The 24,469-nt window shown below is 40.3% G+C and overlaps 1 protein-coding gene, 1 long non-coding RNA gene and 28 other non-coding genes across 30 annotated transcripts; 29 read left to right on the top strand and 1 right to left on the bottom strand.

Moving 5' to 3' along the window:
* The first annotated feature begins 101 nt into the window (after positions 1–101).
* TRNAG-CCC (transfer RNA glycine (anticodon CCC)) lies at positions 102–172 on the top strand. The gene has a single exon. It is a non-coding gene; the product is annotated as a tRNA-Gly (tRNA).
* Positions 173–339: 167 nt separating this feature from the next.
* Positions 340–410, top strand: TRNAG-CCC (transfer RNA glycine (anticodon CCC)). Its single transcript has one exon. It is a non-coding gene; the product is annotated as a tRNA-Gly (tRNA).
* Positions 411–575: 165 nt separating this feature from the next.
* Positions 576–646, top strand: TRNAG-CCC (transfer RNA glycine (anticodon CCC)). Its single transcript has one exon. It is a non-coding gene; the product is annotated as a tRNA-Gly (tRNA).
* Positions 647–1,051: 405 nt separating this feature from the next.
* TRNAR-CCU (transfer RNA arginine (anticodon CCU)) lies at positions 1,052–1,122 on the top strand. The gene has a single exon. It is a non-coding gene; the product is annotated as a tRNA-Arg (tRNA).
* A 291-nt stretch (positions 1,123–1,413) lies between these two features.
* TRNAG-CCC (transfer RNA glycine (anticodon CCC)) lies at positions 1,414–1,484 on the top strand. The gene has a single exon. It is a non-coding gene; the product is annotated as a tRNA-Gly (tRNA).
* Positions 1,485–1,651: 167 nt separating this feature from the next.
* TRNAG-CCC (transfer RNA glycine (anticodon CCC)) lies at positions 1,652–1,722 on the top strand. Its single transcript has one exon. It is a non-coding gene; the product is annotated as a tRNA-Gly (tRNA).
* Positions 1,723–1,889: 167 nt separating this feature from the next.
* TRNAG-CCC (transfer RNA glycine (anticodon CCC)) lies at positions 1,890–1,960 on the top strand. Its single transcript has one exon. It is a non-coding gene; the product is annotated as a tRNA-Gly (tRNA).
* Positions 1,961–2,125: 165 nt separating this feature from the next.
* On the top strand, positions 2,126–2,196 carry TRNAG-CCC (transfer RNA glycine (anticodon CCC)). The gene has a single exon. It is a non-coding gene; the product is annotated as a tRNA-Gly (tRNA).
* Positions 2,197–2,362: 166 nt separating this feature from the next.
* TRNAG-CCC (transfer RNA glycine (anticodon CCC)) lies at positions 2,363–2,433 on the top strand. Its single transcript has one exon. It is a non-coding gene; the product is annotated as a tRNA-Gly (tRNA).
* Positions 2,434–2,598: 165 nt separating this feature from the next.
* TRNAG-CCC (transfer RNA glycine (anticodon CCC)) lies at positions 2,599–2,669 on the top strand. The gene has a single exon. It is a non-coding gene; the product is annotated as a tRNA-Gly (tRNA).
* A 169-nt stretch (positions 2,670–2,838) lies between these two features.
* Positions 2,839–2,909, top strand: TRNAG-CCC (transfer RNA glycine (anticodon CCC)). Its single transcript has one exon. It is a non-coding gene; the product is annotated as a tRNA-Gly (tRNA).
* Positions 2,910–3,076: 167 nt separating this feature from the next.
* TRNAG-CCC (transfer RNA glycine (anticodon CCC)) lies at positions 3,077–3,147 on the top strand. The gene has a single exon. It is a non-coding gene; the product is annotated as a tRNA-Gly (tRNA).
* A 165-nt stretch (positions 3,148–3,312) lies between these two features.
* On the top strand, positions 3,313–3,383 carry TRNAG-CCC (transfer RNA glycine (anticodon CCC)). The gene has a single exon. It is a non-coding gene; the product is annotated as a tRNA-Gly (tRNA).
* Positions 3,384–3,788: 405 nt separating this feature from the next.
* TRNAR-CCU (transfer RNA arginine (anticodon CCU)) lies at positions 3,789–3,859 on the top strand. The gene has a single exon. It is a non-coding gene; the product is annotated as a tRNA-Arg (tRNA).
* Positions 3,860–4,150: 291 nt separating this feature from the next.
* TRNAG-CCC (transfer RNA glycine (anticodon CCC)) lies at positions 4,151–4,221 on the top strand. Its single transcript has one exon. It is a non-coding gene; the product is annotated as a tRNA-Gly (tRNA).
* A 167-nt stretch (positions 4,222–4,388) lies between these two features.
* On the top strand, positions 4,389–4,459 carry TRNAG-CCC (transfer RNA glycine (anticodon CCC)). The gene has a single exon. It is a non-coding gene; the product is annotated as a tRNA-Gly (tRNA).
* Positions 4,460–4,626: 167 nt separating this feature from the next.
* TRNAG-CCC (transfer RNA glycine (anticodon CCC)) lies at positions 4,627–4,697 on the top strand. The gene has a single exon. It is a non-coding gene; the product is annotated as a tRNA-Gly (tRNA).
* A 165-nt stretch (positions 4,698–4,862) lies between these two features.
* TRNAG-CCC (transfer RNA glycine (anticodon CCC)) lies at positions 4,863–4,933 on the top strand. The gene has a single exon. It is a non-coding gene; the product is annotated as a tRNA-Gly (tRNA).
* A 167-nt stretch (positions 4,934–5,100) lies between these two features.
* On the top strand, positions 5,101–5,171 carry TRNAG-CCC (transfer RNA glycine (anticodon CCC)). The gene has a single exon. It is a non-coding gene; the product is annotated as a tRNA-Gly (tRNA).
* Positions 5,172–5,336: 165 nt separating this feature from the next.
* On the top strand, positions 5,337–5,407 carry TRNAG-CCC (transfer RNA glycine (anticodon CCC)). The gene has a single exon. It is a non-coding gene; the product is annotated as a tRNA-Gly (tRNA).
* Positions 5,408–5,812: 405 nt separating this feature from the next.
* Positions 5,813–5,883, top strand: TRNAR-CCU (transfer RNA arginine (anticodon CCU)). Its single transcript has one exon. It is a non-coding gene; the product is annotated as a tRNA-Arg (tRNA).
* A 529-nt stretch (positions 5,884–6,412) lies between these two features.
* TRNAG-CCC (transfer RNA glycine (anticodon CCC)) lies at positions 6,413–6,483 on the top strand. The gene has a single exon. It is a non-coding gene; the product is annotated as a tRNA-Gly (tRNA).
* A 167-nt stretch (positions 6,484–6,650) lies between these two features.
* Positions 6,651–6,721, top strand: TRNAG-CCC (transfer RNA glycine (anticodon CCC)). Its single transcript has one exon. It is a non-coding gene; the product is annotated as a tRNA-Gly (tRNA).
* A 165-nt stretch (positions 6,722–6,886) lies between these two features.
* On the top strand, positions 6,887–6,957 carry TRNAG-CCC (transfer RNA glycine (anticodon CCC)). Its single transcript has one exon. It is a non-coding gene; the product is annotated as a tRNA-Gly (tRNA).
* Positions 6,958–7,364: 407 nt separating this feature from the next.
* Positions 7,365–7,435, top strand: TRNAG-CCC (transfer RNA glycine (anticodon CCC)). Its single transcript has one exon. It is a non-coding gene; the product is annotated as a tRNA-Gly (tRNA).
* A 167-nt stretch (positions 7,436–7,602) lies between these two features.
* Positions 7,603–7,673, top strand: TRNAG-CCC (transfer RNA glycine (anticodon CCC)). The gene has a single exon. It is a non-coding gene; the product is annotated as a tRNA-Gly (tRNA).
* A 377-nt stretch (positions 7,674–8,050) lies between these two features.
* Positions 8,051–8,121, top strand: TRNAG-CCC (transfer RNA glycine (anticodon CCC)). The gene has a single exon. It is a non-coding gene; the product is annotated as a tRNA-Gly (tRNA).
* A 167-nt stretch (positions 8,122–8,288) lies between these two features.
* Positions 8,289–8,359, top strand: TRNAG-CCC (transfer RNA glycine (anticodon CCC)). Its single transcript has one exon. It is a non-coding gene; the product is annotated as a tRNA-Gly (tRNA).
* Positions 8,360–13,438: 5,079 nt separating this feature from the next.
* LOC111779948 (formin-like protein 11) lies at positions 13,439–16,751 on the bottom strand. Its single transcript, XM_023660166.2, has 4 exons — positions 15,187–16,751; positions 14,928–15,118; positions 14,584–14,819; positions 13,439–14,304 (listed from the first exon to the last, which is right to left on the bottom strand). The coding sequence occupies exons 1-4, from the start codon at positions 16,749–16,751 to the stop codon at positions 13,609–13,611; spliced, it is 2,688 nt and encodes an 895-aa protein (XP_023515934.1). The 3' UTR covers positions 13,439–13,608.
* On the top strand, positions 15,554–17,276 carry LOC111779974 (uncharacterized). The gene is made up of 4 exons (XR_002812773.2): positions 15,554–15,693; positions 15,815–16,284; positions 16,388–16,783; positions 16,850–17,276. It is a non-coding gene; the product is annotated as an uncharacterized LOC111779974 (long non-coding RNA).
* Positions 17,277–24,469: the final 7,193 nt, after the last annotated feature.

Here is a 24,469-nt window from a genome sequence, read left to right as displayed (position 1 = left end):
TTAAAAGATTCTTGGTAGCCTTTTCATTTGTAACTCGAAAAGACCTTAACCCCTCGGTTACATAGGGCTTTCATTACATGGGCTAAGATAATTGCAAGGGAGCGCATCTAGTGTAGTTGTATCATAGTACCCTCCCACGGTACTGACCGGGGTTCGATTCCCCGGATGCGCATGACCATTTTCTTTACTTAAAAATATTGTTCTCAACAGTGTTTAAGGTTAGCCTAGGATTCCCATTTTAAAAGATTCTTGTTAGCCTTTTCATTTGTAACTCGAAAAGACCTTAACACCTCGGTTACATAGGGCTTTCATTACATGGGCTAAGAAACTTGCAAGGCAGCGCATCTAGTGTAGTGGTATCATAGTACCCTCCCACGGTACTGACCGGGGTTCGATTCCCCGGATGCGCATGACCATGTTTTGTTTACTAAAAAATATTGTTCTCGTGTTTAAGGTTAGCCTAGGACTCCCATTTTAAAAGATTCTTGGTAGCCTTTTCATTTGTAACTCGAAAAGACCTTAACCCCTCGGTTACATAGGGCTTTCATTACATGGGCTAAGATAATTGCAAGGGAGCGCATCTAGTGTAGTGGTATCATAGTACCCTCCCACGGTACTGACCGGGGTTCGATTCCCCGGATGCGCATGACCACATTTTGTTTACTAAAAAATATTTTTCTCGACAGTGTTTGAGGTTAGCCTAGGACTCCCATTTTAAAAGATTCTTGGTAGCCTTTTCATTTGTAACTCGAAAAGACCTTAACCCCTCGGTTACATAGGGCTTTCATTACATGGGCTAAGATAATTGCAAGGGAGTGCATCTAGTGTAGTTGTATCAGAGTACCCTCCCACATTACTGACCGGGGTTCGATTCCCCGGATGCGCATGACCATATTTTGTTTACTAAAAAATATTGTTCTCGTGGTTGAGGTTAGCCTAGGACTCCCATTTTAAAAGATTCTTGGTAGCCTTTTCATTTGTAACTCGAAAAGACCTTAACCCCTCATTTACATAGGGCTTTCATTAGATGGGCTAATATACTTGCGAGGGAGCGCATCTAGTGTAGTGGTATCATTGTACCCTCCTACGGTACTGACCGGGGTTCGATTCCCCGGATGCGCATGACCATTTTGTTTACTAAAAAATATTGTTCTCGACAGTGTTTGAGGTTAGCCTAGGACTCCCATTTTAAAAGATTCTTGGTAGCCTTTTCATTTGTAACTCGAAAAGACCTTAACCCCTCGGTTACATAGGGCTTTCATTACATGGGCTAAGATACTTGCAAGGGAGCGCTCTAGTGTCGTGGTATCATAGTACCCTCCCGTGGTAGCCTTTTCAGTTGTAACTCGAAAAGACCTTAACCCCACAGTTACATAGGGCTTTCATTACATGGGCTAAGATAATTGCAAGGGAGCGCATCTAGTGTAGTTGTATCATAGTACCCTCCCACGGTACTGACCGGGGTTCGATTCCCCGGATGCGCATGACCATATTTTGTTTACTAAAAAATATTGTTCTCGTGTTTGAGGTTAGCCTAGGACTCCCATTTTAAAAGATTCTTGTGGTAGCCTTTTCATTTGTAACTCGAAAAGACCTTAACCCCTCGGTTACATAGGGCTTTCATTACATGGGCTAAGATAATTGCAAGGGAGCGCATCTAGTGTAGTTGTATCATAGTACCCTCCCACGGTACTGACCGGGGTTCGATTCCCCGGATGCGCATGACCATTTTCTTTACTTAAAAATATTGTTCTCAACAGTGTTTAAGGTTAGCCTAGGATTCCCATTTTAAAAGATTCTTGTTAGCCTTTTCATTTGTAACTCGAAAAGACCTTAACACCTCGGTTACATAGGGCTTTCATTACATGGGCTAAGAAACTTGCAAGGCAGCGCATCTAGTGTAGTGGTATCATAGTACCCTCCCACGGTACTGACCGGGGTTCGATTCCCCGGATGCGCATGACCATATTTTGTTTACTAAAAAATATTGTTCTCGTGGTTGAGGTTAGCCTAGGACTCCCATTTTAAAAGATTCTTGGTAGCCTTTTCATTTGTAACTCGAAAAGACCTTAACCCCTCGGTTACATAGGGCTTTCATTACATGGGCTAAGATAATTGCAAGGGAGCGCATCTAGTGTAGTTGTATCATAGTACCCTCCCACGGTACTGACCGGGGTTCGATTCCCCGGATGCGCATGACCATTTTCTTTACTTAAAAATATTGTTCTCAACAGTGTTTAAGGTTAGCCTAGGATTCCCATTTTAAAAGATTCTTGTTAGCCTTTTCATTTGTAACTCGAAAAGACCTTAACACCCGGTTACATAGGGCTTTCATTACATGGGCTAAGAAACTTGCAAGGCAGCGCATCTAGTGTAGTGGTATCATAGTACCCTCCCACGGTACTGATCGGGGTTCGATTCCCCGGATGCGCATGACCATATTTTGTTTACTAAAAAATATTGTTCTCGTGTTTGAGGTTAGCCTAGGACTCCCATTTTAAAAGATTCTTGGTAGCCTTTTCATTTGTAACTCGAAAAGACCTTAACCCCTCGGTTACATAGGGCTTTCATTACATGGGCTAAGATAATTGCAAGGGAGCGCATCTAGTGTAGTGGTATCATAGTACCCTCCCACGGTACTGACCGGGGTTCGATTCCCCGGATGCGCATGACCACATTTTGTTTACTAAAAAATATTTTTCTCGACAGTGTTTGAGGTTAGCCTAGGACTCCCATTTTAAAAGATTCTTGGTAGCCTTTTCATTTGTAACTCGAAAAGACCTTAACCCCTCGGTTACATAGGGCTTTCATTACATGGGCTAAGATAATTGCAAGGGAGCGCATCTAGTGTAGTTGTATCATAGTACCCTCCCACGGTACTGACCGGGGTTCGATTCCCCGGATGCGCATGACCATTTTCTTTACTTAAAAATATTGTTCTCAACAGTGTTTAAGGTTAGCCTAGGATTCTCATTTTAAAAGATTCTTGTTAGCCTTTTCATTTGTAACTCGAAAAGACCTTAACACCTCGGTTACATAGGGCTTTCATTACATGGGCTAAGAAACTTGCAAGGCAGCGCATCTAGTGTAGTGGTATCATAGTACCCTCCCACGGTACTGACCGGGGTTCGATTCCCCGGATGCGCATGACCATATTTTGTTTACTAAAAAATATTGTTCTCGTGTTTAAGGTTAGCCTAGGACTCCCATTTTAAAAGATTCTTGGTAGCCTTTTCATTTGTAACTCGAAAAGACCTTAACCCCTCGGTTACATAGGGCTTTCATTACATGGGCTAAGATAATTGCAAGGGAGCGCATCTAGTGTAGTGGTATCATAGTACCCTCCCACGGTACTGACCGGGGTTCGATTCCCCGGATGCGCATGACCACATTTTGTTTACTAAAAAATATTTTTCTCGACAGTGTTTGAGGTTAGCCTAGGACTCCCATTTTAAAAGATTCTTGGTAGCCTTTTCATTTGTAACTCGAAAAGACCTTAACCCCTCGGTTACATAGGGCTTTCATTACATGGGCTAAGATAATTGCAAGGGAGTGCATCTAGTGTAGTTGTATCAGAGTACCCTCCCACATTACTGACCGGGGTTCGATTCCCCGGATGCGCATGACCATATTTTGTTTACTAAAAAATATTGTTCTCGTGGTTGAGGTTAGCCTAGGACTCCCATTTTAAAAGATTCTTGGTAGCCTTTTCATTTGTAACTCGAAAAGACCTTAACCCCTCATTTACATAGGGCTTTCATTAGATGGGCTAATATACTTGCGAGGGAGCGCATCTAGTGTAGTGGTATCATTGTACCCTCCTACGGTACTGACCGGGGTTCGATTCCCCGGATGCGCATGACCATTTTGTTTACTAAAAAATATTGTTCTCGACAGTGTTTGAGGTTAGCCTAGGACTCCCATTTTAAAAGATTCTTGGTAGCCTTTTCATTTGTAACTCGAAAAGACCTTAACCCCTCGGTTACATAGGGCTTTCATTACATGGGCTAAGATACTTGCAAGGGAGCGCTCTAGTGTAGTGGTATCATAGTACCCTCCCGTGGTAGCCTTTTCAGTTGTAACTCGAAAAGACCTTAACCCCACAGTTACATAGGGCTTTCATTACATGGGCTAAGATAATTGCAAGGGAGCGCATCTAGTGTAGTTGTATCATAGTACCCTCCCACGGTACTGACCGGGGTTCGATTCCCCGGATGCGCATGACCATATTTTGTTTACTAAAAAATATTGTTCTCGTGTTTGAGGTTAGCCTAGGACTCCCATTTTAAAAGATTCTTGTGGTAGCCTTTTCATTTGTAACTCGAAAAGACCTTAACCCCTCGGTTACATAGGGCTTTCATTACATGGGCTAAGATAATTGCAAGGGAGCGCATCTAGTGTAGTTGTATCATAGTACCCTCCCACGGTACTGACCGGGGTTCGATTCCCCGGATGCGCATGACCATTTTCTTTACTTAAAAATATTGTTCTCAACAGTGTTTAAGGTTAGCCTAGGATTCCCATTTTAAAAGATTCTTGTTAGCCTTTTCATTTGTAACTCGAAAAGACCTTAACACCTCGGTTACATAGGGCTTTCATTACATGGGCTAAGAAACTTGCAAGGCAGCGCATCTAGTGTAGTGGTATCATAGTACCCTCCCACGGTACTGACCGGGGTTCGATTCCCCGGATGCGCATGACCATATTTTGTTTACTAAAAAATATTGTTCTCGTGTTTGAGGTTAGCCTAGGACTCCCATTTTAAAAGATTCTTGGTAGCCTTTTCATTTGTAACTCGAAAAGACCTTAACCCCTCGGTTACATAGGGCTTTCATTACATGGGCTAAGATAATTGCAAGGGAGCGCATCTAGTGTAGTTGTATCATAGTACCCTCCCACGGTACTGACCGGGGTTCGATTCCCCGGATGCGCATGACCATTTTCTTTACTTAAAAATATTGTTCTCAACAGTGTTTAAGGTTAGCCTAGGATTCCCATTTTAAAAGATTCTTGTTAGCCTTTTCATTTGTAACTCGAAAAGACCTTAACACCTCGGTTACATAGGGCTTTCATTACATGGGCTAAGAAACTTCCAAGGCAGCGCATCTAGTGTAGTGGTATCATAGTACCCTCCCACGGTACTGACCGGGGTTCGATTCCCCGGATGCGCATGACCATATTTTGTTTACTAAAAAATATTGTTCTCGTGTTTAAGGTTAGCCTAGGACTCCCATTTTAAAAGATTCTTGGTAGCCTTTTCATTTGTAACTCGAAAAGACCTTAACCCCTCGGTTACATAGGGCTTTCATTACATGGGCTAAGATAATTGCAAGGGAGCGCATCTAGTGTAGTGGTATCATAGTACCCTCCCACGGTACTGACCGGGGTTCGATTCCCCGGATGCGCATGACCACATTTTGTTTACTAAAAAATATTTTTCTCGACAGTGTTTGAGGTTAGCCTAGGACTCCCATTTTAAAAGATTCTTGGTAGCCTTTTCATTTGTAACTCGAAAAGACCTTAACCCCTCGGTTACATAGGGCTTTCATTACATGGGCTAAGATAATTGCAAGGGAGTGCATCTAGTGTAGTTGTATCAGAGTACCCTCCCACATTACTGACCGGGGTTCGATTCCCCGGATGCGCATGACCATATTTTGTTTACTAAAAAATATTGTTCTCGTGGTTGAGGTTAGCCTAGGACTCCCATTTTAAAAGATTCTTGGTAGCCTTTTCATTTGTAACTCGAAAAGACCTTAACCCCTCATTTACATAGGGCTTTCATTAGATGGGCTAATATACTTGCGAGGGAGCGCATCTAGTGTAGTGGTATCATTGTACCCTCCTACGGTACTGACCGGGGTTCGATTCCCCGGATGCGCATGACCATTTTGTTTACTAAAAAATATTGTTCTCGACAGTGTTTGAGGTTAGCCTAGGACTCCCATTTTAAAAGATTCTTGGTAGCCTTTTCATTTGTAACTCGAAAAGACCTTAACCCCTCGGTTACATAGGGCTTTCATTACATGGGCTAAGATACTTGCAAGGGAGCGCTCTAGTGTAGTGGTATCATAGTACCCTCCCGTGGTAGCCTTTTGAGTTGTAACTCGAAAAGACCTTAACCCCACAGTTACATAGGGCTTTCATTACATGGGCTAAGATAATTGCAAGGGAGCGCATCTAGTGTAGTTGTATCATAGTACCCTCCCACAGTACTGACCGGGGTTCGATTCCCCGGATGCGCATGACCATATTTTGTTTACTAAAAAATATTGTTCTCGTGTTTGAGGTTAGCCTAGGACTCCCATTTTAAAAGATTCTTGTGGTAGCCTTTTCATTTGTAACTCGAAAAGACCTTAACCCCTCGGTTACATAGGGCTTTCATTACATGGGCTAAGATAATTGCAAGGGAGCGCATCTAGTGTAGTTGTATCATAGTACCCTCCCACGGTACTGACCGGGGTTCGATTCCCCGGATGCGCATGACCATTTTCTTTACTTAAAAATATTGTTCTCAACAGTGTTTAAGGTTAGCCTAGGATTCCCATTTTAAAAGATTCTTGTTAGCCTTTTCATTTGTAACTCGAAAAGACCTTAACACCTCGGTTACATAGGGCTTTCATTACATGGGCTAAGAAACTTGCAAGGCAGCGCATCTAGTGTAGTGGTATCATAGTACCCTCCCACGGTACTGACCGGGGTTCGATTCCCCGGATGCGCATGACCATATTTTGTTTACTAAAAAATATTGTTCTCGTGTTTGAGGTTAGCCTAGGACTCCCATTTTAAAAGATTCTTGGTAGCCTTTTCATTTGTAACTCGAAAAGACCTTAACCCCTCGGTTACATAGGGCTTTCATTACATGGGCTAAGATAATTGCAAGGGAGCGCATCTAGTGTAGTGGTATCATAGTACCCTCCCACGGTACTGACCGGGGTTCGATTCCCCGGATGTGCATGACCACATTTTGTTTACTAAAAAATATTTTTCTCGACAGTGTTTGAGGTTAGCCTAGGACTCCCATTTTAAAAGATTCTTGGTAGCCTTTTCATTTGTAACTCGAAAAGACCTTAACCCCTCGGTTACATAGGGCTTTCATTACATGGGCTAAGATAATTGCAAGGGAGTGCATCTAGTGTAGTTGTATCATAGTACCCTCCCACGGTACTGACCGGGGTTCGATTCCCCGGATGCGCATGACCATTTTCTTTACTTAAAAATATTGTTCTCAACAGTGTTTAAGGTTAGCCTAGGATTCCCATTTTAAAAGATTCTTGTTAGCCTTTTCATTTGTAACTCAAAAAGACCTTAACCCCTCGGTTACATAGGGCTTTCATTACATGGGCTAAGATACTTGCAAGGGAGCGCATCTAGTGTAGTGGTATCATAGTACCCTCCCACGATACTGACCGGGGTTCGATTCCCCGGATGCGCATGACCATTTTGTTTACTCGAAAATATTGTTCTCACTAGTGTTTAAGGTTAGCCTATGATTCCGATTTAAAAAGTTTCTTGGTAGCCTTTTCATTTGTAACTCGAAAAGGTCTTAACCCCTCGGTTACATAGGGCTTTCATTCCATGGGCTAAGATACTTGCAAGGGAGCGCATCTAGTGTAGTGGTATCATAGTACCCTCCCACGGTACTGATCGGGGTTCGATTCCCCGGATGCGCAAGACCATTTTCTTTACTTTAAAATATTGTTCTCAACAGTGTTTAATGTTAGCTTAGGACTCCCATTTTAAAAGATATTGGTAGCCTTTTCATTTGTAAATCGAAAAGACCTTAACCCCTCGGTTACATAGGGCTTTCATTACATGGGCTAATATACTTGCTAGGGAGCGCATCTAGTGTAGTGGTATCATAGTACCCTCCCACGTTACTAACTTGGGTTCGATTCCCCGGATGCGCATGACCATTTTGTTTACTAGAAAATATTGGGATTCCCATTTTAAAAGATTCTTGTTAGCCTTTTCATTTGTAACTCGAAAAGACCTTAACCCCTCGGTTACATAGGGGTTTCATGGCATGGGCTAAGATACTTGCAAGGGAGCGCATCTAGTGTAGTAGTATCATAGTACCCTCCCACGGTATTGACCGGGGTTCGATTCCCCGGATGCGCATGACCATTTTGTTTACTCGAAAATATTGTTCTCGACAGTGTTTGTGGTTAGCCTAAGATTCCCATTTAAAAAGATTCTTGTTAGCCTTTTCATTTGTAACTTGAAAAGACCTTAACCCCTCGATTACATTGGGCTTTCATTACATGGGCTAAGATACTTGCAAGGGAGCGCATCTAGTGTAGTGGTATCATTGTACCCTCCCACGGTACTGACCGGGGTTTGATTCCCCGGATGCGCATGACCATTTTGTTTACTCGAAAATATTGTTCTCAATAGTGTTTAAGGTTAGCCTACGATTCCGATTTAAAAAGTTTCTTGGTAGCCTTTTCATTTGTAACTCGAAAAGACCTTAACCCCTCGGTTACATAGGGCTTTCATTCCATGGGCTAAGATACTTTCAAGGGAGCGCATCTAGTGTAGTGGTATCATAGTACCCTCCCACAGTACTGACCGTGGTTCGATTCTCGGAATGCGCATGACCATTTTGTTTACGTGAAAATATTGTTCTCAACATTGTTAAAGGTGTTAGGCTTGATTCCTATTTTAAAAGATTCTTGGTAGCCTTTTCATTTGTAAGTCGAAAAGACCTTAACCCCTCGGTTACATAGGGCTTTCATTACATGGGCTAAGATAATTGCAAGGGAGCGCATCTAGTGTATTGGTATCATAGTACCCTCCCACGGTACTAACCGGGGTTTGATTCCCCGGATGCGCATGACCATTTTGTTTACGTTCTCGACAGTGTTTGAGGTTAGCCTAAGATATCCATTTAAAAAGATTCTTGGTAGCCTTTTCATTTGTAACTCGAAAAGACCATAACCCCTCGGTTACAGGGCTTTCATTACATCGGCTAAGAACTTGCAAGGGAGCACATCTAGTGTAGTGGTATCATAGTACCCTCCCACGGTATTGACCGGGGTTTGATTCACCGGATGCGCATGTGTTTGAGGTTAGCCTAAGATTCTTTGTAGCCTTGTCATTTGTAACTCGAAAGACCTTAACCCCTCGGTTACATAGGGCTTTCATTAGATGGGCTAAGATACTTGCAACGGAAAGCATCTAGTGTTGTGGTATCATAGTGCCCTCCCACGGTATTGACTGGGGTTTGATTCCCCGGATGTGCATGTCCATTTTGTTTACTCGAAAATATTGTTCTTAACAGTGTTTAAGGTCAGCCTAGGATTCTAATTTTAAAAGATTCTTGGTAGGCTTTTCATTTGTATGTTGAAAGGCACTTAACCCTTCGTTTACCTAGGGCTTTCATTACATGGGCTAAGATTCTTATAAGGGAGAGGGCTTTCATTACATGGGCTAAGATTCTTATAAGGGAGCGCATCTAGTGTCGTGGTATCATAGTATCCTCCCACGGTATTGGACCCGGGTTCGATTCCCTGGATGCGCATGTCCATTTTGTTTACTCGAAAATATTATTCTCGACAATGTTTAGGTCAGCCAAGGATTCTAATTTTAAAAGATTCTTGGGTAGCCTTTTCATTTGTATGTCGAAAGGAACTTAACCCCTCGGTTACATTGGGCTTTCATTACATGGGCTAAGATTCTTACAAGGGAGTGCATCTAGTGTAGTGGTATCATAGTACCCTCCCACGGTACTGACCGGGGTTTGATTCCCCGGATGCGCATGTCCATTTTGTGTACTCGAAAATATTTTTCTCGATAGTGTTGAAGGTCAGCCTAGGATACTAATTTTAAAAGATTCTTAGTAGCCTTTTCATTTGTATGTCGAAAGGCACTTAACACCTCAGTTACATTGGGCTTTCATTACATGGGTTAAGATTCTTACAAGGGAGCGTATCTAGTGTAGTGGTATCATAGTGTCGTCCCATGGTACTAACTGGGGTTCAATTCCCTGGATGTGCATGTCCATTTTGTTTGTTCGAAAATATTGTTCTCGACAGTGTTTAAGGTCGTTCTAGGAATCTAATTTTAAAAGATTCTTGGTAGCCTTTTCATTTGTATGTCGAAAGACATTTAACCCCTCAATTACACAGGGCTTTCATTACATGAGCTAAAATTCTAACAAGGGAGCGCATCTAGTGTAGTGGTATCATAGTACCCTCCCATAGTATTGATCGGGGTTTGATTCCCAAATGTGCATGTCCATTTTGTTAGTCGGCCTAGGATTCTTATAGTACCCTCCTACTGTACTGATTGGGGAATCGATTCCCCAAATGCGCATTTCCATTTTGTTTACTCGAAAATATTGTCATTTTATTAAGAGGATATTTTGCGGATAATTAGTTAGAATATATCTCAGATATTTAGGGAGTTGTTAGTATAGATTTGATTAACGGTATATTTTATTTATTTATCAGATTTAGTTAGATATATATTTTTTCTATTTTTAGGTATTAGTTGATAGTTTGTATCCTATATAAACGTGGTAAACCTGAATGAAGATCATACTTTCGATCCCAATTCTATTTCTATTTCTCATTCTTAACATGGTATCAGAGCACCGATCTTGGTGTTCTTAAATATCAAAATTTCCTTTATGGCGGAATCAGCCAAATCCAGCTTCAAAATTTCGGATGTTGATTTAACACATCCGTACTATATTCATCACTCTGATCAGCCAGGATATTCACTTGTTCCAATCAAATTAAATGGAGCAAATTATCAATCCTGGAGTAAATCAGTTATGCATGCTCTTATTGCCAAGAAGAAAATTGGCTTCATTGATGGCACAATTCAGGAACCGTCCCAAGATGCAAATTCAACCGAATTCGAACTCTGGAATCAGTGCAACAGTATGATAATATCTTGGTTAACTCATTCCGTTGAAGCAGATATCGCTAAAGGCATTATTCACGCCAAGACAGCTCATGATCCACTTCGACATTAGTTCCTTCGACTCCTATTGTACCACTTCATGATCCATCCTACTCAAACATCCATCCTCCACCTTCTATTCCTTCACCTCCTACTCCTCCTTCACCTCCTATCCCTTCACCTACTACTCCGTCGTCTCCTCCACCTTCTCCAGATTCGCCCACTAATTCCAATCCTATCCCACCTGATACATCAGCTCCACTTCGACGTTCTACTCGTACTAAACAGCCTCCAGCTTGGCATAAGGATTATGAGATGTCTTCTGGAGCCAATCATTTAACCTCTAGCTCAAGTCCCGGCACTGGCACCAGGTATCCCCTTCATCATTACCTTTCATTCTCTCGTTTTTCTCCTACTCAACGTGCTTTTCTAGCTCTTATTACATCCCAGACAGAACCTAAAACCTATGACGAGGCAGTTGGCGACTCGTTATGGCAGCAGGCTATGAATGATGAAATTGCAGCTTTGGAACGTAATCATACATGGTCTCTCGTTCCTCTACCACTTGGTCATAAAGCTATTAGTTGTCATTGGGTGTACAAAATTAAATACAACTTTGATGGTTCTGTTGAACGTTATAAAGCTCGACTGGTAGCAAAGGGATACACTCAGGTTGAAGGTATTGATTACACAGAAACATTTTCCCCTACAGCAAAACTTACTACACTTCGTTGCTTACTCACTGTTGCTGCTGCTCGAAAATGGTTCACCCATCAGTTGGATGTTCAAAATGCCTTTCTCCATGGTAATCTAGACGAGGAAGTTTATATGTCTTTACCACCAGGTCTTCGCCGACAGGGGGAGAATACAGTATGTCGGCTCCATAAATCTCTTTATGGATTAAAACAGGCTTCTCGCAATTGGTTCTCCATATTTTCTACAACTATACAAAATGCAGGCTACACTCAGTCCAAAGCAGATTACTCTTTGTTTACTAAGAGTAAAGGTACTTCTTTCACTGCAGTTCTAATCTATGTTGATGATATTCTGTTGACAGGCAATGATCTCGAAGAAATTCAATATCTCAAGACTAGTTTACTCCAGAAATTTCTTATCAAAGATTTAGGAAATTTGAAATATTTTCTAGGCATTGAATTTTCTCGATCTAGAAAAGGGATTTTTATGTCTCAAAGGAAGTATGCTCTAGACATACTTCAAGACACAGGTCTTACAGGAGCACGTCCAGACAAATTTCCTATGGAGCAAAATCTGAAACTTTCTTTAACTGAAGGAGAGAAGTTGAATGATCCAAGTAAATACAGACGGTTGATTGGCAGATTAATATATTTGACCGTCACTAGGCCTGACATAGCTTATTCAATTCGTATGCTTAGCCAATTTATGCATGAACCAAGAAAACCACATTGGGAGGCAGCTCTTCGAGTTCTGAGGTACATCAAAGGCACTCCTGGTCAAGGACTTCTACTGCCATCTGAAAACAATTTAAGATTACAGGCATATTGCGATTCTGACTGGGGTGGTTGTCGAACTTCCAGACGATCTATTTCTGGGTTCTGCATTTTCCTCGGAAATTCAATTATTTCTTGGAAGTCTAAAAAGCAGACTAATGTGTCCAGATCATCAGCAGAAGCCGAGTATCGAGCTATGGCAAATACTTGTTTAGAGTTAACTTGGTTAAGATACATTCTTCAAGACTTGAATGTTCCACTGTCCGAACCAGCATTATTATATTGTGATAATCAAGCAGCATTACATATAGCAGCCAATCCAGTTTTTCATGAACGTACGAAACACATTGAAATAGATTGTCATATAGTTCGAGAAAAGTTACAAGCTGGAATCATCAAACCGTGTTATGTTTCGACCAAAATGCAATTGGCAGATGTTTTTACTAAAGCTTTGGGAAGACAGCAATTTGACTTTTTGAAGGACAAGTTGGGTGTGATCGACATACACTCTCCAACTTGAGGGGGAGTATTAAGAGGATATTTTGCGGTGATAATTAGTTAGAATATATCTCAGATATTTAGGGAGTTGTTAGTATAGATTTGATTAACGGTATATTTTATTTATTTATCAGATTTAGTTAGATATATATTTTTTCTATTTTTAGGTATTAGTTGATAGTTTGTATCCTATATAAACGTGGTAAACCTGAATGAAGATCATACTTTCGATCCCAATTCTATTTCTATTTCTCATTCTTAACACATTTCCATTTTGTTTACTCAAAAATATTGTTCTGGACACTTTTTAAGTCAGCCTAGGAATCTCATGGCAAAAGATTCTTGGTAACCTTTTCATTTGTTTGTCGAAAGGCACTTAAGCCCTCAGTCACATAGGGCTTTCATTACATGGGCTAAAATTCTTATAAGGGAGCGCATCTAGTGTAGTGGTATCATAGTACCCTCCCACGATACTAACCGGGGTTCAATTCCCCGAATGCACATGTCCATTTTGTTTACTACAAAGTATTGTTCTCGACATTGCTTAAGTCGGACTAGGATTCTGATGGCAAAAGATTCTTGGAGATTCTTACAAGGGCCTCCCACAATAAAATGAAGAGTGGATTATCAATTTACAAAAAAAAAAAAAAAAAGAAAAAGAAAGAAAAAGAAAAAATGAAGAGTGGATGAGGGTTGGCAGAGCCCGCCAAGATTCTTTGAACAAATTTGTCTATGAACTTCCAATCTTGAAGCTCTTACAAACACTGTCCAACATTCCAAGAAAATCTCTCACAATCACAAATATCCTCAGCGGATTCGTCTCCTCTTTGCTCACATTTCCATGGAAGTACTCTGTGATTTCCCTCACGCTCGACATCACCCCTTCTTCGTCCTTCCTCACCTCCTCCATCGTCTTCTTCACGTAGCTCATGAATCCTTTCATGGCGCCTACGAAATTCCCGCTCCTTTCATCCACGCTCAACTCCTTCCCCACCAGTTTTTGCAGTTTCGCCATTCCGTCGTTCAGATTCCCCCTCAAGCTCGCAACAACTTTCAGATCGATCGTTGCCGCTCGCTTCACGTTGTGCAGTTCTGTGCTCAGGCCGGATACCAGATCTAGTCCCATTCTTCGGTAATCGTTCTCTCTTTCTTCTATTGTTCTCGATTTGTTTTTTTGGCTGATTTTCCCCATTATGCTACCGGACACTCTGATTCCTTCTGATCGGATCATTTCTTGCACTACGAAGTGGAGTAGGGAGGTTTTTCCGTCGGTTCCTTTGACGTCGGATAGTTTTAGGAGTGCGTCTAGTTTGAATGCTCTTGCGCCTCCTCTGCTTGTTCCGACGTTCATTCGGTTCCCTGTTTTGAGCACCGCTTCCAGTAGTTTCAGGAAGAGCCTGCTCGATTTTAGCTCCTTACAGGCTTCCTGATGGAACATAAATTGAAGTAGCGTTAGAAAGAGTGTGTGAGTTCAAATTTGAAATGGTTCATATCAGTTTAGCATCTACGAACTAAGAAAGAATGAGTTCGATTTGGCCATGATTAATGCCATTTTAGCATCTCTAGGTATTGTTTTTACAGAGGATGGAAGAAGATTTAGACATCTTTGGTTACTGTTCTTGTTGTGGAACAGAATTGGAAGTAGAATTACAAGGAGTGAGTTTAGTTTTTTATGATGATTGATGTTACTGTTCTTCTTTGTTACCTCTAGTATGGAAAACGAATTCCGGAGATGATTCACTTCATCTTCAAAAGTTTCTCTGTAAAGCATGGCTTCTACTCGTTGGAAGGCGAATGGTATTTTCAGAATTGATATCACAAAATTTTCTGTAAACCCCAATTCACCGATGTTTCCTTCATAGCTTAACAATTTGGCCTCTTCTTCCTGTGTTGGTACCATCTTCACCAGTGCTTCAAGTTGTCTCAAACGCATCCCCGTCCCTGATTTTCATATGAGAATCATTAATAAACTATGGAGCTCTGGGTCTTTTAGGTTCCTACTACCTTGTTCTAAGAATCAGGTATTTTCTTATTTAAAGATATCCATACCTTGTTCTATGGCTTCACAAACTTGTTCTGTAGAGAGATTCAGGGCTTTTAAGAGAATGGTTAGGTTCTGAAGTCTCTTTGCCTCTAGTATATGCTTGGTTGGAGAAGGGCTTTTGTTGCTAGCATCACCATTCTTCATTGAATCATGTTGGTTGTAGCCAAATAGTGACTCAATCATTTCTTCGTCTAGCCTGTTTTATCATGAGTTCAATCAGCAAAAAAGTTGAAATAATTCAAATAGTCAAGAACCAAGACTTACTCAAATGAACTCCATCTTAGCTTGTCCCAAACCATTGATCGATCTGGTGCAGCTCTTACTTTGTCCCAGTGGAGAGGCTTAAGTTTTGGCCGCGAATTTCCCTCTTTTCCAAATGCCATGAATTGAGGGAGCTTGGAAGGAAGAGGTGGTGGAGTTTTGAAAGAGTAAGCCTTTGCTTTCAAACTTGGTGGTGGAGAAGGGGGTGGAGGGATAGAAGATGATGGTAGTGAAGGTTTAGCAGCAGGATTAGGTGATGTCAGATCATTCCATGGTATTTGAGATAACGAAGAAGAATCTGACATTGCTGGAGATGATGATCTTAACAATGCAGAAGAGGAAGTAGATCCAGTTGAAAAGGGTGAAGAGAGGGAAAAAGAGCTGCGATCCGTGATAGGCGGCGGCGGCGGTGGTGGCGGCGGAGGCGGAGATAGAGATGGGACATTCTTTTGGCCACCTACAGAGAGGGAAACCATCTGCATTTTGCTTTCTGGATTGCAAGGAGAAAGGGTAATATGCGACTGGTCAGAAGTTGATGGTTTGTTAGAATCATCACATTGTGTTGTTTCCAATTTACTTGGTAAGTTCATAATTGGCACTGAACAAGTAGATTTTGTTATCACATTAGCAGAAGAAGATTCTGAAGCATTTGAAAGGCGAGCATTCGACAAATTGGAATCACCACAAGAATGGAATGATTCCTCATCATCAGAAGAACAAGATTTAACAGGAGTAATTCTATCCCCAGATGAGGAATCAGCTTTAGCAGATACGCATTGTATTGATTTACTATCATCTTCCTCATGAACATACATCATTTCCTTGGTTGAAGAAACACTTACATTATCAAATTCTGAATCTAACATCTCTTGGCCCATTTCCCTCTCTTTATGAACAGATATCTCCTTTTCACTTACAGAACATTGGGTCTGTTCTTCTTCAGCATCCATTCCAAGCATACCGAGATCGAACGGATCAAGGCCAGATTTTGGTGATTTTGGTGAATTTGGTTTAGCTGACTTCTCTACTGTTTCACTCTTAACAGAAAGCTTCTCCGTGGCTTCCTCTCTCTGAGTTTTGAACTTCTTGCAGACCCAAAAGGCAATAATAGAGCATATCAAAATGGTGACTCCTGCAGACACAAGAACTGCAACAAGAATTTTTCTGACTCTTCCTTCTCTTGCATCTTCTTCCTCTCTTTTAGGTTTGTATACTGGTCGTCTCTTGTGCAAGCGAAGCTGATGAGGGTGGGAATGCTCATGAATGTGCACTCGATGAGTTGCCACATGAACAGGGGAAGGAGCAATGGCTGCCGGTGATGGAGACGGCGACGGCGACGGCGAAAACGAAACATCCGATTGTAAGCTCTTGAGTCCAAGTAGAGCTCTGAATCTCTCCAGAATGAAAGGCTCATTTCCTCCACTCTCATCTTCCCCCGAAACCCTCTCTAACTCTTCAACATCGAAGCTCTCTGCTGCATTCAATGGTGAGTTAGCAATCAAAATGTGGGAGTTCTGCGTTGAAAAAGGTATGGACATGAAGATAATAATCATGAGAACACAACCCATTTTGTGTAAAATCAAGATTCATCAAAACCCAAGTAAGAATTTGTTCCAAAGAAACTCTGTAGTTTTCACATTCTGGAACCTAATGTTGGGTACTGCAGGGAGATTCGATGGCAGAGAAGAGGAGGAAGACGAGAGTCTTTAATGCTACTCCAAGGAACCTCTCTGAACATGGCTGTTGTTTGTTTTTGGGTATGTAAACTGACCTTCCTTACCTTTTCTTTTGATTTACTCTTGTTTTTATCAGTCATTATCCCCCATAAACCTCATCTGCAGAAGCACCATTAAATGCACTTGTTTCTGCATCACCCAACTCAGTCTCCATTCTGTTGTCTTGTTTTGTTTCTTCTGCTTTGTGTTAGAGAAAAGTTAAGCATGCTTTTTCGCTGCTAGTTGGTCCGTGATTCAGAGCTTTTCGAAGCTAATGATTCATCTGATTTGAAAAAAAACTTGAGTCTGATGTTAAAAATGTAAGATTTGGCAGTTGAAACAGAGGGCTTTAGGAGATAAAAAAAAAAAAAAACATAAGCTCACAGAATCAAGAACAGCAGAAAAAAGTATCTTTTGTGGGACCTCTGTTTCTAATGGAGCTGCCTTACAGATGGAGGAAGACGGGAGCCATAAGTTTTCACCAACTTCATAATTAAGAGAGAGAATAGGAGGAGATAGAAATAGGTTTGGGTGGGGACAAATGATACCACACCTTTTAGATAGAATGGAAATGATAACTACAACCATTTAAGACCTAAACTCTCTAATTCACTTAGGCTTTGTTTCTAAAATTTTAAAATGTCTTCTTTAATTACTATGGTTTTGTTGAAAATAATTATGTTTTTGGTGTTTGGTTTTTTTAAAAATTGTATTGGGTTTCTAACAAATTATTTGAATGGTTATAAATAGTGACTTTAGTCTTTATAATTATTTTGCTAATTTTTTTAGTTGAGTTAGTGAGTTTCACCATAATATTTACTCGTTTTGTACACATTCGAGTGTTGGCATCTCAATGTCGTGCATGCTTGTGTGCCTATGAGTTTCGTGTGTTTCTCCAATCTCACGTGTTGTGCGTGAGCGTGTGTTCAACCTCTCTGTTCCTACCCATTTTGGATGTCCAAAACACCCAATTTTATGGGTTTCTACCAAGTTTAGTGACCAACTTTAAATGCTAAAATTTTCTATTTTGAGCCTTAGTCGTTTTTGTCTTATATTTTCATTTAATTTCATATTATTATGAAAATTAAAGAAACCGGAGGAAGAGATTCATCTTAAAACTGAATTCTACACATTTGAGAGTTTTTTTTTGGAGAACTTGACTGAGTGAGTCAAAGAAAAACCTTAGAGGCTTGAGAACACAAAGATCACAATGGGAACAAGTATCAATGGAGAAGAGTGTTGAGTTTATAACTTAGCATGAGAATTGACTTTATTTGAAAAGGTTTGTTTTGAAATTAGAATCATTTACTTATGATTATGAAATACTCAAATGTTGGTTGTTTTTGTTGAATTCAATTCCCTTCTTTTCTCTTCTCATCTTAGATTTGCAACTTTTCACTTAATTTTGATAAAATTTGGAGTTAGTATCTATAGTAATTTTTTTTTTTTAATGAGAGGTTTACTCATATACTTGTAACTTGTAGTAAGTCTATACTAAACTAATACTATACATTGTTTGTAAGTGCTCAACCCCAACACTAGTAGATATTGTCCTCTTTAGGCTTTTCCTTTCGGGCTTCTCTTCAAGGTTTTTAAAACTTGTCTGCTAAGGAGAGGTCTCCACACTCTTACAAAGAATGATTCGTTTTCCTTCTCAATCGATGTGGGGTCTCACAATCTAACCCCCTTCAGGGCCCAGCATCCACTGTTAGCGGTATTGTTCTCTTTGAGCTTTCATAATCTAAAATTTTAAAAATGTGTCTATTAGGGAGAAGTTTTCACATCTTTATAAAGAATTATTTGTTCTTCTCCCCAAACAATGTGGGATCTCATAGTCCACCTCCCTTCAGGACCTAGTGTCCATCGCTAGCAGATATTATCTTACTTAGACTTTCCTTTCAGCTTCCTCTCAAGGTTTCGTTTGTTAGGGAGAGGTTTTCACCCTTGTAAAGAATGTTTCGTTCTCCTCTCCAATTGATGTGGGATCTCACAATTCTCAATTCTAAAAGCTTCATCTCCCTAGACCATTCTATAAATCGTTAAACAATGGGTTTATTGAGTTAATGATGATCTTTTAAGATTGTAGTTATAAGAGAGGTATGTATGTGGTTATGAAAGGAAGAAATGAAAGCAAAATGTGAAGAGGATGAAAGGGAAAAAGGCAAAAGAGGAGAAATTTGAGGACTGAATAATGGGAAGCAAAGGAACGTAAAAGTGCATTTGATATTAGTTGGCTCCAACTTCCCAAGTTTCCGATGTGGGACACACTTCTATATTGACAACCAAAATACGACAACTATGAGAATAAAAAGTTCTTCCATTCATTCATACTTTAATGGACTCGAGAATTTTTACTCACAAACCAATAAAAATTGTTATTAAATAATAACTCTCGTTTGTTTAAATGAAAATTATCTTTTAAAAGCGAATAAATTTTAAACACTAAATTGCGAGAACTCCGACGAGGCACCCGAGTTGTCCGCGCATGCAATCCTAATTTGTGACCGCATTGTCTTACGATGGTGGAAACGCCCGACAATGTTAAGCATTCAAGTCGGTAAGCCCCTTGCTCCTCTTTGACTGTTCAAATGAAGTTTTAGACAAGAATGATAAGTTAAGAACCAAATTATTAGAGCAGAGAACACAAACAATTGGATCTTAAGTGCGGTTTTATTAATTCTAAGCATGACATTATATAGCCTTTAAAAAAGATAGAACCACACGTAAAGTAGTTAAACCTAAAAATATCAGCCGAAAAAAACTTAAAGTATTCAATAGGTTCATTTGGCCTGTTACGTATCACCGTCTACTAGGGAGAGGTTTTCACACCCTTATAAGGAATGCTTCATTCCCCTCTCCAACCGATGTGGGATCTCAGGTCTTATCGACACGAGTAAATATTTTTTTTTCTTCCATATTTTAAACTTAGGACAATCTTTAGTGGATATGGTATGATACTAAAACGAGAAAACTACTTTTCAGATCGAGTTAACGACCCTGTCTCAAGGGGAAAAAAGTTCCTATGTTAACACCTATGGAATTTGACTGCAAAATGGCCCGGAAGCGAAAGTGAATAAGTTTCGTATTTTAACCAATCATATGTGTAAGATTCATCAAACTTGAGCGTTCCTTATAGATTCGTTGAAAAAGATCGAAAGAAACAAAGGGACTCGATCTGTTTTAGTATCATATCATATCCACTAAAGATTATTCTAAGCTTAAAATATGGAAGAAAAAAAATATTTACTCGTGTCGATAAGACCTCACAACCTCAATCCTGTCGAGTAGACCCTCATGGAGGCACCCAAATCATTATGACTTATTCTAGCTTTTTGCCAAGAATTAGTTTAAGTCTGAAATATCACATACACCATGCTCTTTACGCAGTTTCTGAAATGCTTCCGACTTGAGAGGCTTTGTCAACAAATCAGTAAGTTGATCTCAAGTACCACAAAACACTAAGTTGACAGTGCCTTCTTTTGTAAGATCTCTAAGAAAATGAAACTCACGCTTATGTGCTTAGAACGACCATGTAGAACTGGGTTTTTTGACAGCTTAATGGTTGAAGCATTATCACACATAAGAACCGATCTCCTTGAGAATTCTTCTCATCCAAACAGCTTGACATGCACATGCATATGCAGCACCAAATTCTGCCTATGTGGTTGATAAAGTGACTATAGGCTGCTTTCTAGATGACCAAGCCACTGCTCCTTCACTCATCATAAACACATAGCCTGAAGTGCTTTTGCGGTCTTCTATGTCGCCAGCATAGTTACTATCAGTAAAACCGATCAGCTCACTCACTCCTCCCCTTTTGTAGAATACACCATCCTTAACTATACCTTTCAAGTACCTCAAAGCTCTTTTTGCTATTACAAAATGTTGTTGCGTTGGACAAGCCATAAAACGACTTATTAGATTGACAACAAACACAAGATCAGGACGAGTGGCAGTGAGATACATCAAGCTTCCTACTATCTGTTTGAAAAAAGTTACATCCATTTTAATGCCATTTTCATCTTACCAATTTTTTGTTCGGGAACAATGGGTTTCCAAACAGAGTTGTAATGTTCTATCTCAAATCGCTTCAAAACATCAGCTGTATACTTCCTTTGACATATAAAAATGTCATCGGATCGTTGTATTACTTCAATCCCTAGAAAGAATCTCATTTGTCCTAGATCAATCATATCAAACTCCTTTTTCATAAAACACTTAAATTCTCCCAGTAATGTTTCATCATTGCTAGTAAACTAGTCTAGTCTTTTGTTTTAAATATAGTTCTAATCTTTAGGGAGTCCTAGTCTTTGGTTTTTTTCTGCTGATATTTTTAGGTTCAACTACTTTATGTATGGTTCTATCTTTTTGTAAAGGTTATATAATACTATGCTTAGAATTAATAAAACCGCACTTGAGATCCAATTGTTTATGTTCTCTGCTCTAACAATCTGCTGATAAACTTATCAATTGGTATCAGAGCCATGCTCTAAACTTAGCCATGACAATAGAATCCTCAAATCTTGAACAAAGATTGTGAGCCTCGAAGGTGTAGTCAAAAAGTGACTAAAGTGTCGAATAAAGGGTATACTTTGTTCGAGGGCTCCAGAGAAAGGAGTCGAGCCTGTTCGAGAGCTCCATAAGCCTCAGGGGAAGCTTAGTGTACTTTGTTCGAGGGGAGGATTGTTGGGAGTGAGTCCCACATTGGCTAATTTAGGGAATGATAAGGGGTTTATAAGTAAATGAATACATCTCAAAGTGGACAATATCATACCATTGGAGTGGTAGGTATTTTTATTCCTTTCTCATAATCTCCACCAAGTGTAGGATTTATGTTGTCACAATTCCCTAAATCACTCATCGGAGCAAGGGGTGAGCGAGAGGGTGTCTTGACCATCGAATAACCATTAGAATCTAGATCTAGAAAGAGGGGGAAAAGAAAATTTTAAAAATGGGAAGGAATCCGTAATCGAGTAAAGAAGGAATTAGCGGGTTAGTATCGGATTGGATTCGAATAAGGTCCAACCACACACACATGACCTAATGAATCCTAGACCCAAACGCAACCCAAATCCAACTCCAACCCACGTATGTTTTTGGCTCATGTTGCACGTTTAGCATGCATGCGTTTTTAGACCAGCTTAGCTCGAGACTCGCCTCAGGCATAACCCTAAACCCAGCAGTCATCCTCACGCTCGGCCTAACCCGATTGCAAATTTCCAAACCAATCCAACTCAGCCTGGTAAACTAGCTCGCAATCCAACCCAACTTCTTGTCAGCTGCTGCAACCCACATGCCACCCGATGGACCACAAGTTGATTGAAGCTTAATCTTGCGTGCAGCATGTCATAATCGACAATACAATTGTGCCCTCGACAAAGCCATCGAGAAAAATGACTAAGTTAAGTGGGGGAGAGTGTCACAACCTCATTTAGAGAAAGTAGGTTGTGACCCCCACACACAAGACAGACAAGGGACAACCCTCAAGTTACACCCATTCGTTCATGTAAGAGCCAAGATTGAGAAATGTCATGATAAGATCGAAGAGGATAATACATCATCCAACACACCAAGAGTGTGGATTCAAGCTAAGTTGAGGCATACGCAGGGTTCGAGAGAACGAGGTGACACGAGTGTCGAAGACAGGCTCGAAAAGAGTCGGGTAGCGCCCCAAACCATAACCTTAGATATGAGTTTTGGCATGCGACTCTTGAGTTAAGTCTGTCTATATGAAAGATGAAAGTTCACCAAATTTTATGTCAATCAGATACTCAACAGACGATGCACGGGGTCGTATGTCCACTAGCCAAAATGATGTCTACTCGAGATGAATTAGAAATAACTCAAAATGTACTATAGGGGGAGGCATCGTGTCAACTCTCCACCACTCTTAGGTCTTATGGCACATACATGTGTCATAGCGTGGGTGAGCGTCTCAAGTGTGTCTTTCTTTTAAAATGGTCTTTTAAGGATAGTATCGAATGACACGGGTGTGTGGTATTGCACCCTAGCCCATGTGTCGGAGGTTGGATTATGTACCCACTATCGGAAACGAATGTTGTAATGGTTTAGCATGAACACAAAAGAGTCTAATGCCCAATTAGAACCCGGATGGATGTATGTTTGGGATGAACCGATGAGATGGTCGACATATAGGTCAGTTCCTAACGGATGTGTTTGAGCAAGCCAAGATGGTCGAGTTGTCCTGAGACATGGGATGACATCACGATGCATGGGTCGTGTTGTTGGGAACTGAGATGATATGAGATGTGACGTTGCTTATGAAAGACCTTGACTTAGAATAGAGGCAAGGTCGAGTCGAATGATTTGGCCTAGTACAAAGGAAAATCAATGAGAGTCGCAGACAATTAGACATGCACACACGAGCGACGTGTATGACCAAACAAGCTTGGATTATGAATAAGTTGCGTTCGATTGGCGGAGGCAAACCTCGCCGAATATTCGACAATGCTACAAAGTCAGGCAAAATAGGTTTATAAACTATGCTATAATGTGACTATGCTATGTTGTTGATAATTTATGATGCATAAACTTCCATAGATCATTCTATGTAAACCATGATATCAGAAGATTTGTCAGGAATTATGTAAGCATAGTTCACATACTCACATGTTATAAATGATTAGAAGTTTGACTTGCATCATAAATTTATGACATGATTTTAAGCTACGAGGACCTCATACATTTTTTTTTTTTTTTTTTTTGTCATATACATCAGAATACTTCCTCATAATGATTAGTATGGACGCGTACCTTATAACGTTTATGTTCACCATAATATTATACGGGTTCTTTCCCTCTGAGGTGTTTGACGACCTGTTAGCGAATGTTAGCCTAACGACCCAATCTTAGGAGTACGCGAGTCTTCTTGGTGGGTCCATGTGCGCGTGCATGAGTTGTGTATAGGGAAGTACTACACATCCAACCCTCCCGAACTAGGAAGCTGCCGAAGGTCATGCCATGTTTTTAAAAGGATAAGTCTCAACATCGCATGTGTTTGCATTTTTCAACCCCAATAGTGGAGTTACTCACCGAGTATTTAAAATACTCAAGCCACATGCTACTCTTATTTTTCAATTGAAAGTAGTCTCCATGACAGCTCAAGGAATCTACTCGTCATGTCTTTATTTTCAATAAAGAATTCTCAATTAGTGTTTGATATGCATGTAGTAATTTCGCAAATCAAAGGATCAATTTGCATTGACATAAACTTAAATTCAAAAATTTTGATCGTCTTTAACTAACGTCGTCATCCGTACATAGGAGCCTTACATTTACTTAATCAATATTAAATGTAATTTGAGTACTTAAAAATACTCAGTAAGTGACCTCACTATTTGAGTCGAAAAATGCAATCACATGCAATCATAGTTTACCGTGGAACCTTCTTTTCATGATTATGTCTTAGACATAACTTTCTTTTCCGAGTAAAGTTAAATGCATAGTACTTCTCTATATATGAACCCACTAGGCGAGAGCTCGTATACATAGCCCCTAGACTTGACTATAGGCTACGGCACACTCGTGCGGCCAGAAACTAAGGAAAAGAA

The sequence above is a fragment of the Cucurbita pepo genome, chromosome 18 (genome assembly GCF_057944985.1).
Source record: "Cucurbita pepo subsp. pepo isolate OVF chromosome 18, ASM5794498v1, whole genome shotgun sequence".
NCBI classification, from domain to species: domain Eukaryota; kingdom Viridiplantae; phylum Streptophyta; class Magnoliopsida; order Cucurbitales; family Cucurbitaceae; genus Cucurbita; species Cucurbita pepo.
This window is presented reverse-complemented; position numbering and strand designations above follow the sequence as displayed.

What these genes read in the sequence shown, in the direction of transcription:
- LOC111779948 (XM_023660166.2), bottom strand. Translation starts at nt 16,751, where the DNA reads ATGGGTTGTGTTCTCATGATTATTATCTTCATGTCCATACCTTTTTCA. An exon ending in CTAAGATGGAGTTCATTTGA is followed by an intron (nt 15,119 to 15,186) that starts GTAAGTCTTGGT and finishes ATGATAAAACAG; the next exon opens with GCTAGACGAAGAAATGATTG. An exon ending in ATTCGTTTTCCATACTAGAG is followed by an intron (nt 14,305 to 14,583) that starts GTAACAAAGAAG and finishes ATGTTCCATCAG; the next exon opens with GAAGCCTGTAAGGAGCTAAA.